Source organism: Neoarius graeffei, chromosome 8 (genome assembly GCF_027579695.1).
Source record: "Neoarius graeffei isolate fNeoGra1 chromosome 8, fNeoGra1.pri, whole genome shotgun sequence".
Lineage (NCBI taxonomy): Eukaryota > Metazoa > Chordata > Actinopteri > Siluriformes > Ariidae > Neoarius > Neoarius graeffei.
Window position 1 is genome coordinate 68,305,884 of NC_083576.1, and position 14,391 is coordinate 68,320,274.

The 14,391-nt window shown below is 41.4% G+C and overlaps 1 protein-coding gene across 1 annotated transcript; it reads right to left on the minus strand.

The window, feature by feature from the left end:
• Positions 1–5,717: 5,717 nt before the first annotated feature.
• map1lc3cl (microtubule-associated protein 1 light chain 3 gamma, like) lies at positions 5,718–14,057 on the minus strand. The gene is made up of 4 exons (XM_060927003.1): positions 14,000–14,057; positions 8,279–8,334; positions 8,094–8,200; positions 5,718–6,037 (listed from the first exon to the last, which is right to left on the minus strand). Exons 1-4 carry the CDS (start codon positions 14,055–14,057, stop codon positions 5,878–5,880), a joined length of 381 nt encoding a protein of 126 aa, XP_060782986.1. The 3' UTR covers positions 5,718–5,877.
• Positions 14,058–14,391: the final 334 nt, after the last annotated feature.

Below are 14,391 nucleotides of genomic sequence, written 5' to 3' on the forward strand. Positions count from 1 at the left end.
CTCATATATCCCACCTTGACAGGTGCCACTGTAACAAGATAATCAATGTTATTCACATCACCTGTCAGTGGATTTAATGTTATAGTTGATTGGCGGTATGTAAATTTAAAAAATGGTTAATTCATGGCTACAATACTAAACCGTTCGGAACATTCTAACTGTTTTGCTTACAAATGCAATACTTATATAGCTACTTCATAGTTTTGTTACAGCCTACTTCGTTTCCATGAAGGTATGTTGTTGCCCCAGGGCAACATGCATATTTTTGTCATTTTCTAACACACGTTTATATATTTCTGATATGAAGCTATTCGGGCGGCATGGTGGTGTAGTGGTTAGCGCTGTCGCCTCACAGCAAGAAGGTCCGGGTTCGAGCCCCGTGGCCGGCGAGGGCCTTTCTGTGCGGAGTTTGCATGTTCTCCCCGTGTCCGCGTGGGTTTCCTCCGGGTGCTCCGGTTTCCCCCACAGTCCAAAGACATGCAGGTTAGGTTAACTGGTGACTCTAAATTGACCGTAGGTGTGAATGTGAGTGTGAATGGTTGTCTGTGTCTATGTGTCAGCCCTGCGATGACCTGGCGACTTGTCCAGGGTGTACCCCGCCTTTCGCCTGTAGTCAGCTGGGATAGGCTCCAGCTTGCCTGCGACCCTGTAGAAGGATAAAGCGGCTTGAGATAATGAATGAATGAATGAATGAATGAATGATTGGAACATTTGTTAAAGGGTTATTTTTTACGAGAGAAAATACAGTGCTGCAACTTATGTGCACGCTTGCTGAAATAAGATTCAAATTGTCTACCAGTGAAACAAATAAACAATTTGCGCATTTCTTTTTCTTAGTAATGAGTCCTCCCCTTCTGATGAAGAAAGGTTGTTGTTTTTAGTTTCAGCAAGACAAGATTGTTCATGTTGCCTGAAGGCAACACAGTGCCATAAATCTCATCTCATCTCATTATCTCTAGCCGCTTTATCCTGTTCTACAGGGTCGCAGGCAAGCTGGAGCCTATCCCAGCTGACTACGGGCGAAAGGCGGGGTACACCCTGGACAAGTCGCCAGGTCATCACAGGGCCGACACATAGACAGACAACCATTCACACTCACATTCACACCTACGGTCAATTTAGAGTCACCAGTTAACCTAACCTGCATGTCTTTGGACTGTGGGAGAAACCGGAGCACCCGGAGGAAACCCACGCGGACACGGGGAGAACATGCAAACTCCGCACAGAAAGGCCATCGCCGGCCACGGGGCTCGAACCCAGGACCTTCTTGCTGTGAGGCGACAGCGCTAACCACTACACCACCGTGCCGCCCAGTGCCATAAATGGATAATCATAATTCCTTTTTGACATAGATAACACAGTAAAGAGTGGTATGATGTTACTGCAGGGGTCCCCAGTTCAATCCTTATTCTCAGGTTCTGGTCTGTGTGCCAGCATGTGGATTAGCTATGCTAACTTGTGTGTGTGTGTGGTGCCCTACAATGGACTGGTGTATCATTCAGGGTGTATTTCCACCTCATAGATAGGCTCCTGATCCACCACAAGCCTAAGCTGCAAAAAGTGCTAACTGAAATTGAATGAGTGTGTTTTCAGTTGGGCCTCTGCTGACCCACCTTTTGAACTTTTTTCCTGGTCGTTATTAGATTCTAGCATTCTGAATCAAGGACATTCTGTGCATGGTGACAGAATTCCCAGTGAGGTGCTAAGTAGACAACTGCAAACCTTCAAAGTACAGTACCTCTGAACTCTTATACTCCTTTTGAATGGCTGATTTGCATTTTGATCATATTTCTTAACACTGTGCTTCTTCTTTTGGCTGCTCCAATATGTTCAGGGTCACCACAGCAGATCTGTTCCACATGTTTGACTTGGCATAGGTTTTACATCAGATGCCCTTCCTGACACAACCCTCCCCAATCTATCCAGGCTTGGGACCAGCACTAAGTGGGGGAAACCCACACAGACACAGGAAGAACATACAAACTCCACACAGAAAGGCCCCCATCAGCCATGGGGTTTAAACCCAGAACCTCCTTGCTATGAGGCAACAGTGCTAACCACTACACCACCATACCACCCAACACAAGACTGCCCTAAAGTCATAAATTTAAAACACAAATTTCACAGTCCTTCATTTTAACAAAATGACCGTTATGTTTGAGCTCAGTTTGTGATATCAAGAATTAGGATTAGGGTCTTAAACTGTTATGATCACATCCGACATTTAAACTATGACAGAGTGACTAAATGAAAACTTGTAGGCACAGAACCTAAATGACAAGGTAGCCAGTCAGTGTGTGGGATGTTAGTAAAACATTATTGCTATGTTGACAAGTAGGCTACTGCAAAATAAATTACTTTTTGTGTGACACATGATGAAAAGACTATGTTTGAAGTTAGATGGAGTCTGATGTTTGTGATAAGCATAAAGGTGTAGGGATGTTTCTCGGCCATTTTAGAAGGGTGTGTGTGTGTACATTATTCTCCTTCATAGATTCTAAGCAGTTAAGACTTATATGTTCAGCATCACACCAGAGTACAAAGGCTCCTCAGCTTGGCTGGCTTGCACATTGACCCCATCTCTTAAATAAAACACTGAGATTATATAAGGAGTGGCTGCAGATGGGTGATTGATCTGTTGAAGAGATGTGACTCTAAAGAGTGTGTTAGATGGTAGAGATAAGAGTCTTTTCATATTGTCTAGTTTATGATGTATAACTCAGCAGAAATTGTCTTGAAAAAGCTTAAAGCTAGACGGCCTTTCGAGTGAAATTTAGTTCCCTCTGAAATGTGGTCATTGTGATGTATGTTTATTTCTGTAATATCTCACAAAATATCAGGCCATTCTGTGGCTGGGAAGTTATTTCATTTGAGGGGATTCCCTAGCAAATAAAGTGCATGAAATCACTTGCTTCACGCAGTCGAGCAGAAGGAGGAAGTCAATGTGCGTATGCGCACGTTTACCGTCTTCTTTTTTTTTCTTCTTTTGGGTTTTACGGCAGCTGGCATCCATAGTGTTGCATTACTGCCGTCTACAGGTTTACCTTGACCGTGCACTGACAGTTACATCATTCTGTCGCTAAACACACAGCTGATCACACCGAGGTGCTCGCTGACTGCCGATATTTATTAGTTTGGTCCTGCGTTTCCTTTCCTTCGCAGTGTAATGTCTTTTCTTCTCGCTTTCTGTTACTGTAATCGGTCTTTCACGTTTCATTCACACACTCATGTCCTCCATTTTTATCTCCTGTTTCAAATTTGTATCCCACAATGCCTTGCATGAACAGGGAAAGCCCACTATGTGATGCATGATGTAGTATCTTGAATTGGGTCATGGTGAAGCAGGAAAAAATAGTGGAAAATATAGGGCCATATGGCCCTAAATTCATTAATTGTTCTTTTAGAAAAAAAAAAACTAATAAAATTGGAAGTCTGTGATTCAAATTCAGTAGCTTTCGGTCCACTAAACAAAAATAATTGGGTGTCAGGGAAAATTCTTTTTATGACATACACTTGAAAAATCTGAAAGGCAGTCTACCTTTAAGCTTTGGTATAATTACAACTAGGGCGGCATGGTGGTGTAGTGGTTAGCGCTGTCGCCTCACAGCAAGAAGGTCCTGGGTTCGAGCCCCGGGGCCGGCGAGGGCCTTTCTGTGCGGAGTTTGCATGTTCTCCCCGTGTCCGCGTGGGTTTCCTCCGGGTGCTCCGGTTTCCCCCACAGTCCGAAGACATGCAGATTAGGTTGACTGGTGACTCTAAATTGACCGTAGGTGTGAATGTGAGTGTGAATGGTTGTCTGTGTCTATGTGTCAGCCCTGTGATGACCTGGCGACTTGTCCAGGGTGTACCCTGCCTTTCGCCCATAGTCAGCTGGGATAGGCTCCAGCTTGCCTGCGACCCTGTAGAAGGATAAAGCGGCTAGAGATAATGAGATGAGATAATTACAACTATTAATATATATACAGTACAGTGCAAAAGTCTTAGGCACATGCAATGAAATGCTGTAGAGCAAAGATGCTTTCAAAAATAATGAAATTAAATGTTTTGACATAAAAAAAATACCATAAAGATCAATAAGCAGGCGGCACGGTGGTGTAGTGGTTAGCGCTGTCGCCTCACAACAAGAAGGTCCGGGTTTGAGCCCCATGGCTGGCGAGGGCCTTTCTGTGCAGAGTTTGCATGTTCTCCCCGTATCCGCGTGGGTTTCCTCTGGGTGTTCTGGTTTCCCCCACAGTCCAAAGACATGCAGGTTAGGTTAACTGGTGACTCTAAATTGACCGTAGGTGTGAATGTGGGTGTGAATGGTTGTCTGTGTCTATGTGTCAGCCCTGTGATGACCTGGCGACTTGTCCAGGGTGTACCCCGCCTTTCGCCCGTAGTCAGCTGGGATAGGCTCCAGCTTGCCTGCGACCCTGTAGAACAGGATAAAGCGGCTAGAGATAATGAGATGAGATAAGTTTCAGGTACAATTACTGCAGTATTATAAGGAACTGAGCTGTAGGTTTTACTGAGCATCTTAGAGAACCAGACACGGTTCTTCTGGAGACTTCGACTGTCACACTTGCTTCTTATTTTTGCAGCAAAATCCAGTAGCCTTCATTATGTTTTTATCTGAAAAGTGGTCTGTTATGTAATATGCTGCTTTCTTTCCTGCCATGCAAACTTTTTTTCGTGTAACATTTAATTTTGTGCTGGAATACTCATCTCATCTCATTATCTCTAGCCGCTTTATCCTTCTACAGGGTCGCAGGCAAGCCGGAGCCTATCCCAGCTGACTACGGGCGAAAGGCGGGGTACACCCTGGACAAGTCGCCAGGTCATCACAGGGCTGACACATAGACACAGACAACCATTCACACCCACATTCACACCTACGGTCAATTTAGAGTCACCAGTTAACCTAACCTGCATGTCTTTGGACTGTGGGGGAAACCGGAGCACCCGGAGGAAACCCACACGGACACGGGGAGAACATGCAAACTCCACACAGAAAGGCCCTCGCCGGACCCGGGGTTCGAACCCAGGACTTCTTGCTGTGAGGCGACAGCGCTAACCACTACACCACCGTGCCGCCCTGCTGGAATACTAATGTTTGGAAATCTAAAGTGTTTTTCTACTGATTCCATAATGCAGAAGTCATGAAATAAAAGTCTATAACAAAGTTTGTTCTAAAGAAAAAAATAAATAAATAAGGTGCCTAAGACTTTTGCACAGTACTGTATATTTTTTAATTACTTTGATTTAATACTAAAAGATTTTAGACTACACTAAAAATATATAATAAAATACTCATAAATTCAATGCAGACATTTAATAAAAAGGGCAAAAATTATTTATTCATAGCAGTCCCATTAACAGGTACCTAAGTAAAGTTCACTGTAAATGTGCACAGAATATCTCAGGCATTTCAGTTCCGTCAGGGTTTAAAGGACAAATCACACAACAAGACAAAAGAGAAGAGAAATGTCATGCAGTTTTAACCCGTCTTCCTCTCTGTCTTCCTGTAACTCTGCTATCTGAAGCATACAGAACCTCAGGATATTATTCCAGGGTGGCTCTCTAATCGGCACTATCAAACAGCTGTATGTCCAAGATAAGTCTTGTGATGTGATTTTCTATCTTTATACGTTGATGTGAACTTCTCACAGGGTACATATAATTAGTTTCTTGATCTGCCCATGAACAACCAAAGAAAAAAAATTGAGGTAAGAAGAGATTTTTTTGGCCCCATATTCAGGGTTGGGGGAATGGAGTCATGTCTCAGGTATAGTGATAGCCTCTGGCAGCAGCAGTGGTAAAAAGTAAATGTTGGTCAATCAGTGATGGAGGTCATGAAGATTTCGGCAGTCCCTATGAAGGGAGAACTGGAAGGTCTTCTCAGCCAAACATATCCTGGGAGGCATAGGTCATGTAGAGGAAGCCGTCTGGATCTCTGTGCTGAGAGTATACTTCCGCCATGCTGGCTGTCATGGAGCACATGTTTTTTCCTGAGATCAGCAGGTACAGAGCCTGGGACGCATCCAGTACCATCTTATTCCTGAGATAAAGACAAAAGGTGAAATTAAGCCAGTTGTGTTTAACTCATTACCCCCCATTTTAAATAAAAGTACAATTACTCGACATATTGAGAATTTGAGACAAGGACTTATTTGCATGAAATGTATCTTGTGATTGAAAGGCAAATGTTTATTGATGCCCTTTAACTTTCATTAGAAATCCATTTAAGAAAACAGGATGTATGTTTTTGTCTTGTTAGAGGGGGAAATTATTGTCTGTGGTACTCACACATCTACATTCTGCTTTTTCAGCAGTTATATAACCAATATGCTAATAATGCTATGGTATGAAAATAGGACCTCATATAAGCAAATGAACATCAGTAGACAGTAAACACCACTTGCACACCAGCTTGCAATATGCACACAGTTCATCTGTTTTAATACAACCCCGATTCCAAAAAAGTTGGGACAAAGTACAAATTGTAAATAAAAACGGAATGCAATGATGTGGAAGTTTCAAAATTCCATATTTTATTCAGAATAGAACATAGATGACATAACAAATCCTTAAACTGAGAAAATGTATCATTTAAAGAGAAAAATTAGGTGGTGATTTTAAATTTCATGACAACAACACATCTCAAAAAAGTTGGGACAAGGCCATGTTTATCACTGTGAGACATCCCCTTTTCTCTTTACAACAGTCTGTAAACGTCTGGGGACTGACGAGACAAGTTGCTCAAGTTTAGGGATAGGAATGTTAACCCATTCTTGACTAATGTAGGATTCTAGTTGCCCAACTGTCTTAGGTCTTTTTTGTTTTATCTTCCGTTTTATGATGCGTCAAATGTTTTCTATGGGTGAAAGATCTGGACTGCAGGCTGGCCAGTTCAGTACCCGGACCCTTCTTCTACACAGCCATGATGCTGTAATTGATGCAGTACGTGGTTTGGCATTGTCATGTTGGAAAATGCAAGGTCTTCCCTGAAAGAGACGTCGTGGGAGCATATGTTGCTCTAGAACCTGGATATACCTTTCAGCATTGATGGTGTCTTTCCAGATGTGTAAGCTGCCCATGCCACACGCACTAATGCAACCCCATACCATCAGAGATGCAGGCTTCTGAACTGAGCGCTGATAACAACTTGGGTTGTCCTTCTCCTCTTTAGTCCGAATGACACGGTGTCCCTGATTTCCATAAAGAACTTCAAATTTTGATTCGTCTGACCACAGAACAGTTTTCCACTTTGCCACAGTCCATTTTAAATGAGCCTTGGCCCAGAGAAGACATCTGCACTTCTGGATCGTGTTTAGATATGGCTTCTTCTTTGAACTATAGAGTTTTAGCTGGCAACGGTGGATGGCACGGTGAATTGTGTTCACAGATAATGCTCTCTGGAAATATTCCTGAGCCCATTTTGTGATTTCCAATACAGAAGCATGCCTGTATGTGATGCAGTGCCGTCTAAGGGCCCGAAGATCACAGGCACCCAGTATGGTTTTCCGGCCTTGACCCTTACGCACAGAGATTCTTCCAGATTCTCTGAATCTTTTGATGATATTATGCACTGTATATGATATGTTCAAACTCTTTGCAATTTTACACTGTCGAACTCCTTTCTGATATTGCTCCACTATTTGTCTCTTGATCCTCTTCCCATCTTTACTTCTGAGAGCTGCTGCCACTCCAAGATGCTCTTTTTATACCCAGTCATGTTAATGACCTATTGCCAATTGACCTAATGAGTTAGAATTTGGTCCTCCAGCTGTTCCTTTTTGTACCTTTAAGTTTTCCAGCCTCTTATTGCCCCTGTCCCAACTTTTGAGATGTGTTGCTGTCATGAAATTTCAAATGAGCCAATATTTGGCATGAAATTTCAAAATGTCTCACTTTTGAGATTTGATATGTTGTCTATGTTCTATTGTGGATACAATATCAGTTTTTGAGATTTGTAACTTATTGCATTCCGTTTTTATTTACAATTTGTACTTTGTCCCAACTTTTTTGGAATCAGGGTTGTAAATTTGTTTCATACAACTCTTCAAACACATTTGCTTTTATAATCTGCAAACACTAGTTTGGAGATTACTCACCTGAGCAGACACAGAAACTGACCAACTGTGAGCTCATGAGGGACCAAGAATTTTGTTTTGTCCAATAAAGGAAGCCGCTTCTCCCGAATGCAACGTTCAACGATGACCTTGAGAACACACAGGTAATCAGAATATGTATCGCTGAGATATTAGAATTAAAGCATGAAGACAAGGAAGCATCTTACTGGTAATTTGTTGGGGAACTTGGAGCGAATTGTGCAGACTTCTTCTTTTCTTGTTCCTATATTATAAGGAGAATCAACAATCTGCTTGGTCAGTACTTATTGTAGCCAGAGCCTTAACAGTCAAATCAAGTCAGACGAAGCCACTGCTTTCCAGATTAATGTTCCTCTTGGTCAACACACTTACTGCAGGTCATTAGATCATTATCAAGACTTTTATTAGTTGGATCAGATGTGCTGTGATCAGGGAAGACCCATAGTGTGCACGGTAGACAGATGGAAAGCTAGACTGGAGTCCAGAACCCCTGGTTTTGAGTGAAATAATAAAAGGACATGATTTATATTCTTTATTATTCTATCCACATTCACTGGATATGAGCAATCACATGCTCTGATTGGCTACTCTACGACTAGGATATCAGCTCATATACCATGAGTAGAGAAAAACAAAATGGCGGCGCATATTGTTGAACCAACCAAGGATGAAATGAAAACTCTATGTGAAAACAAAACCCCAAAAATTATCAAGCATTTAAAAGAAACAGAAATAGCTAAAAGAATATAGTTGTCGTCTCCCCCCCAATATCTCCTGTTCCACACTCCAACCCAGTCGGTAGCAGTAATGCACCTTTAAGTTGGTTTGCCAACAATTATTCCACTCAATCTTGTCATACATGACTTATAGCCAACTTGGTGCTACGCGCCTCATCGGCTATCAGATCATGTACGACTCGATTTCATGGAATAACTGTTAAAATATATCTTCTTTCACCCACTTATATCTCTGATCTTCTCCACTAACATTCCACTCTCAGGAACATTAGGTCTACGAATCACTCTCTCCAAACATTTCTTTGTTTCTGGCTCAAAGGAAAAGGTGATCAGGCCTTCTCTGTTGCTGGCCACAGTCTTTGGAATGCACTGCCACCTAGCATCCAGACTTCCCCCACTTCAGATGCTTTTAAATCAATTCTAAAGACACACCTCTTCACTTTGGCTTTCCAATTGGGCTGAATAGACTTCTTTTTATCTTATCTTACCTTATATTATTTCAATCTACTACTACAGTGGTGCTTGAAAGTTTGTGAACCCTTTAGAATTTTCTATATTTCTCCATAAATACTGTATGACCTGAAACAACATCAGATTTTCACACAAGTCCTAAAAGTAGATAAAGAGAACCAAGTTAAACAAATGAGACAAAAATATTATACTTGGTCATTTATTTATTGAGGAAAATGATCCAATATTACATATCTGTGAGTGGCAAAAGTATGTGAACCTTTGCTTTCAGTATCTGGTGTGACCCCCTTGTACAGCAATAACTGCAACAAAACGTTTCCGGTAACTGTTGATCAGTCCTGCATACCGGCTTGGAGGAATTTTAGCCCGTTCCTCCGTACAGAACAGCTTCAACTCTGGGATGTTGGTGGGTTTCCTCACATGAACTGCTCGCTTCAGGTCCTTCCACAACATTTCAGTTGGATTAAGGTCAGGACTTTGACTTGGCCATTCCAAAACATTAACTTTATTCTTCTTTAACCATTCTTTGGGAGAACGACTTGTGTGCTTAGGGTCGTTGTCTTGCTGCATGACCCACCTTCTCTTGAGATTCAGTTCACGGACAGATGTCCTGACATTCCTTTAGAATTCGCTGGTATAATTCAGAATTCATTGGTCCATCAATGATGGCAAGCTGTCCTGGCCCAGATGCAGCAAAACAGGCCCAAACCATGATACTACCACCATCATGTTTCACAGATGGGATAAGGCTCTTATGCTGGAATGCAGTATTTTCCTTTCTCCAAACATAACGCTTCTCATTTAAACCAAAAAGTTCCATTTTGGTCTCATCCGTCCACAAAACATTTTTCCAATAGCCTTCTGGCTTGTCCACGTGATCTTTAGCAAACTGCAGATGAGCAGCAATGTTCTTTTTGGAGAGCAGTGGCTTTCTTCTTGCTACCCTTTCACTCCAATTTTTTTTTTAAAGATTTTTTTGGGGCTTTTTTTCACCTTTATTGGATAGGACAGTGTAGAGACAGGAAATGAGCTGGAGAGAGAGACAGGGAGGGATCGGGAAATGACCTCAGGTCGGAATCAAACCCGGGTCCCTGGATTTATGGTATGGCACCTTAGTCGATTGAGCCACGGCACCCCCTTTCACTCCAATTTTGAACACCATTGTTGTTCAGTGTTCTCCTGATGGTGGACTCATGAACGTTAACATTAGCCAATGTGAGAGAGGCCTTCAGTTGCTTAGAAGTTACCCTGGGGTCCTTTGTGACCTCGCTGACTATTACACGCCTTGCTCTTGGAGTGATCTTTATTGGTCGACCATTCCTGGGGAGGGTAACAATGGTCTTGAATTTCCTCCATTTGTACACAGTCTGTCTGTCTGACTGGATTGGTGGAGTCCAAACTCTTTAGAGATGGTTTTGTAACCTTTTCCAGCCTGATGAGCATCAACAGTGCTTTTTCTGAGGTCCTCAGAAATCTTTGTTCATGCCATGATACACTTCCACAAACATGTGTTGTGAAGATCAGCCTTTGATAGATCCCTGTTCTTTAAATAAAACAGGGTGCCCACTCACACCTGATTGTCATCCCATTGATTGAAAACACCTGACTCTAATTTCACCTTCAAATTAACTGCTAATCCTAGAGGTTCACATACTTTTGACACTCACAGATATGTAATATTGGATCATTTTCCTCAATAAATAAATGACCAAGTATAATATTTTTTCTCATTTGTTTAACTGGGTTCTCTTTAGCTACTTTTAGGACTTGTGTGAAAATCTGATGATGTTTTAGGTCATATTTATGCAGAAATATAGAAAATTCTAAAGGGTTCACAAACTTTCAAGCACCACTGGAAATAAATTTGACTTGGCTTAATACCATATAGCAGATTTTATTGTCTTCTCTGCTCTAACACACCCACTTCAACACAGTAAGGGCTGTAAATTCGCTGATTAGTTGAAGTGGGTGTGTTTGAGCAGGGGAAAGAGTAAAATGTACAAGACAGGTGGTACCTACTCCAGGACCAGGGTTAGGAACATGCTGTGCCATATTGCATATGATTATACATACAGGACACTTTTTCAATGGAATAAAAACATGTATTCTATTCCCTTCTAGCGGGCTTCATTCATTTGGTTTGATAACATGCAATATTGTTAGCATATCGCTTATCCTACATGTATTACACCATTCTACCCAATGGAGAATGAGCGCTGAATATGGTTTATGATATTGCATGGTTGTCAAGACAACATGATGTCACACATCAGAGCTAATGCGACTATTCAAAAAATAAGTTTTCTGCTGCGTATTGTTGAACCAACCAAGGACGAAATGAAAACTCTATGTGAAAACAAACCCCCAAAAATTATCAAGTATTTAAAAGAAACAGAAATATCAAAAAGAATATAGTCCCCCCACCCCACATATCTCCTGTTCCACACTCATGCACCTTTAAGTTGGTTTGCCAACCGCCAAAAAAAAAAAACTAAAAGAAGACCAAAAATACAAAAAAAGCAACAAAGTATAGAATAAAAGTCTTTTTTATTTTTCAAGAATTATTATTATGGCATTTTTCACAAATTGCTACTGTCATTTCACTGGTTTGTTTACATTCTAAGTGGAAATTATTTTGTTGGATATTTTGTATAAAGTTTTATTTATCAAATTTGCAAAAAATAAAAATGCTCCGTTTCTCAAAATCTGGTGAATGTGGATAGAATAAAACAATTATTCCACTCAATCTTGTCGTACATGACTTATAGCCAACTTGGTGCTACGCGCCTCATCGGCTATCGGATCATATACGACTCGATTTCATGGAATAACTGTTAAATACATATTTTTTCACCCACTTATATCTTATATCTCTGATCTTCTCCACTAACATTCCACTCTCAGGAACATTAGGTCTACGAATCACTCTCTTCAAACATTTCTTTGTTTCTGGCTCAAAGGAAAAGGTGATCAGGCCTTCTCTGTTGCTGGCCACAGTCTTTGGAATGCACTGCCACCTAGCATCCAGACTTCCCCCACTTCAGATGCTTTTAAATCAATTCTAAAGACACACCTCTTCACTTTGGCTTTCCAGTTGGGCTGAATAGACTTCTTTTTATCTTATCTTACCTTATATTCTTTCAATCTACCACTAATTATTCTTCTTCCTTTTTATTACCTCTGCCATTTTATTAATTTGTTGAATTAATCCTCTCTCTGTATATTTATTTTATCTTCAATGCATTGTTTTATCTCATCTCATTATCTCTAGCCGCTTTATCCTTCTACAGGGTCGCAGGCAAGCTGGAGCCTATCCCAGCTGACTACGGGCGAAAGGCGGGGTACACCCTGGACAAGTCGCCAGGTCATCACAGGGCTGACACATAGACACAGACAACCATTCACACTCACACCTACGGTCAATTTAGAGTCACCAGTTAACCTAACCTGCATGTCTTTGGACTGTGAGGGAAACCGGAGCACCCGGAGGAAACCCACGTGGACACGGGGAGAACATGCAAACTCCGCACAGAAAGGCCCTCGCCGGCCCCGGGGCTCAAACCCAGGACCTTCTTGCTGTGAGGCGACAGCGCTAACCACTACACCACCGTGCCGCCCGCATTGTTTTATTTTATAGGTTATTATTAAAATACTTCTGTGCAGCACTTTGGTCAGCATAAGTGAGTTTTTAACGAACCGCATAAATAAATTTGACTTGGCTTAATACCATATAGCAGATTTTATTGTCTTCTCTGCTCTAACACACCCACTTCAACACAGTAAGGGCTGTAAATTCGCTGATTAGTTGAAGTGGGTGTGTTTGAGCAGGGGAAAGAGTAAAATGTACAAGACAGGTGGTACCTACTCCAGGACCAGGGTTAGGAACATGCTGTGCCATATTGCATATACATACAGGACACTTTTTCGATGCAATAAAAACATGTATTCTATTCCCTTCTAGAGGGTTTCATTCATTTGGTTTGATAGCATGCAATATTGTTAGCATATCGCTTATCCTACATGTATTATGCCACTCTACCCAGTGGAGAATGAGCGTTGAATATGGTTTACGATATTGCATGGTTAAGACAACATGACACACATCAGAGCTGATGCAACTACTCAGTGAATAAGTTTTCTGCTGCACATGCACAGAAGCATTTCTTTGTTTGCCAGCGGCGACACAGTAAACTGTCGCAGTGAATTGAAAATGCCATAAGATACGTATTACACATAAAACTTCTGCACTAGCGAGCAACTGTGACAATTTGTAAACAAACATGGCCGCCAGGTTTGCTTTGTTAAATATAGAAGATTTTGAGAGAATTTTGAAAGAGAAAGATGTGCTGAACACCCGAAAGGCTACCAAAACTTTATTAGATATTCTTTGCGCATTTTACAAGAGAAAAATATACCAACAGACATCGAAAAAAAAAAAACCCTGTTCTTAACTTTTTGTGAAATCTATAATTGTTCAATCGAATGTGTGTTTATAATAATACTAATATTGGCTGGCTTTTTTTCATGGTATATCAGATATATTCCCTTCAGCTAGCATGATATTGAATGAGTCGAAGATGAGTTCAATATCATGCTAGCTGAATGGAATATATCTGATATACCACAAAAAAAGCCAGCCAATATTATTTAAATACGATTAATTATTTATTAAAATATACTTCTTCATAAGCTGTGCCTTACCTAAGCACTTCCTTTGCTTGAACGGCATCACTTCCATAGACTTCTCGAAAGGTGCCATCTCTGCGTGTTGCAAACAAGAAGTGTTGAGGAGCTGGAGGCAGTGAAGGTGCTCTGTGCTCCAAGCTCCAGGAGCAGATCTGCTTTTATATAGGCTGAGAAGAGGAGGCGTCAAGCAGAATGAGGCATCGGGCCTCTAGTGAAAGTCGATGTGCTAAATAGTTTAGGGCCTTTTGCTCGGGTAAACGTGACTCTTTTCATTTCTGGTCTTGGACCAGTCTCTGCTACATTCAACACACACTGAAGATGTCAACATCCCCCAATGTATGAGCACACATCCCAGCAAGCTCCAGCAAGCATTCCGATCCTAATGTGTTGTTCACTAAACCATGGCA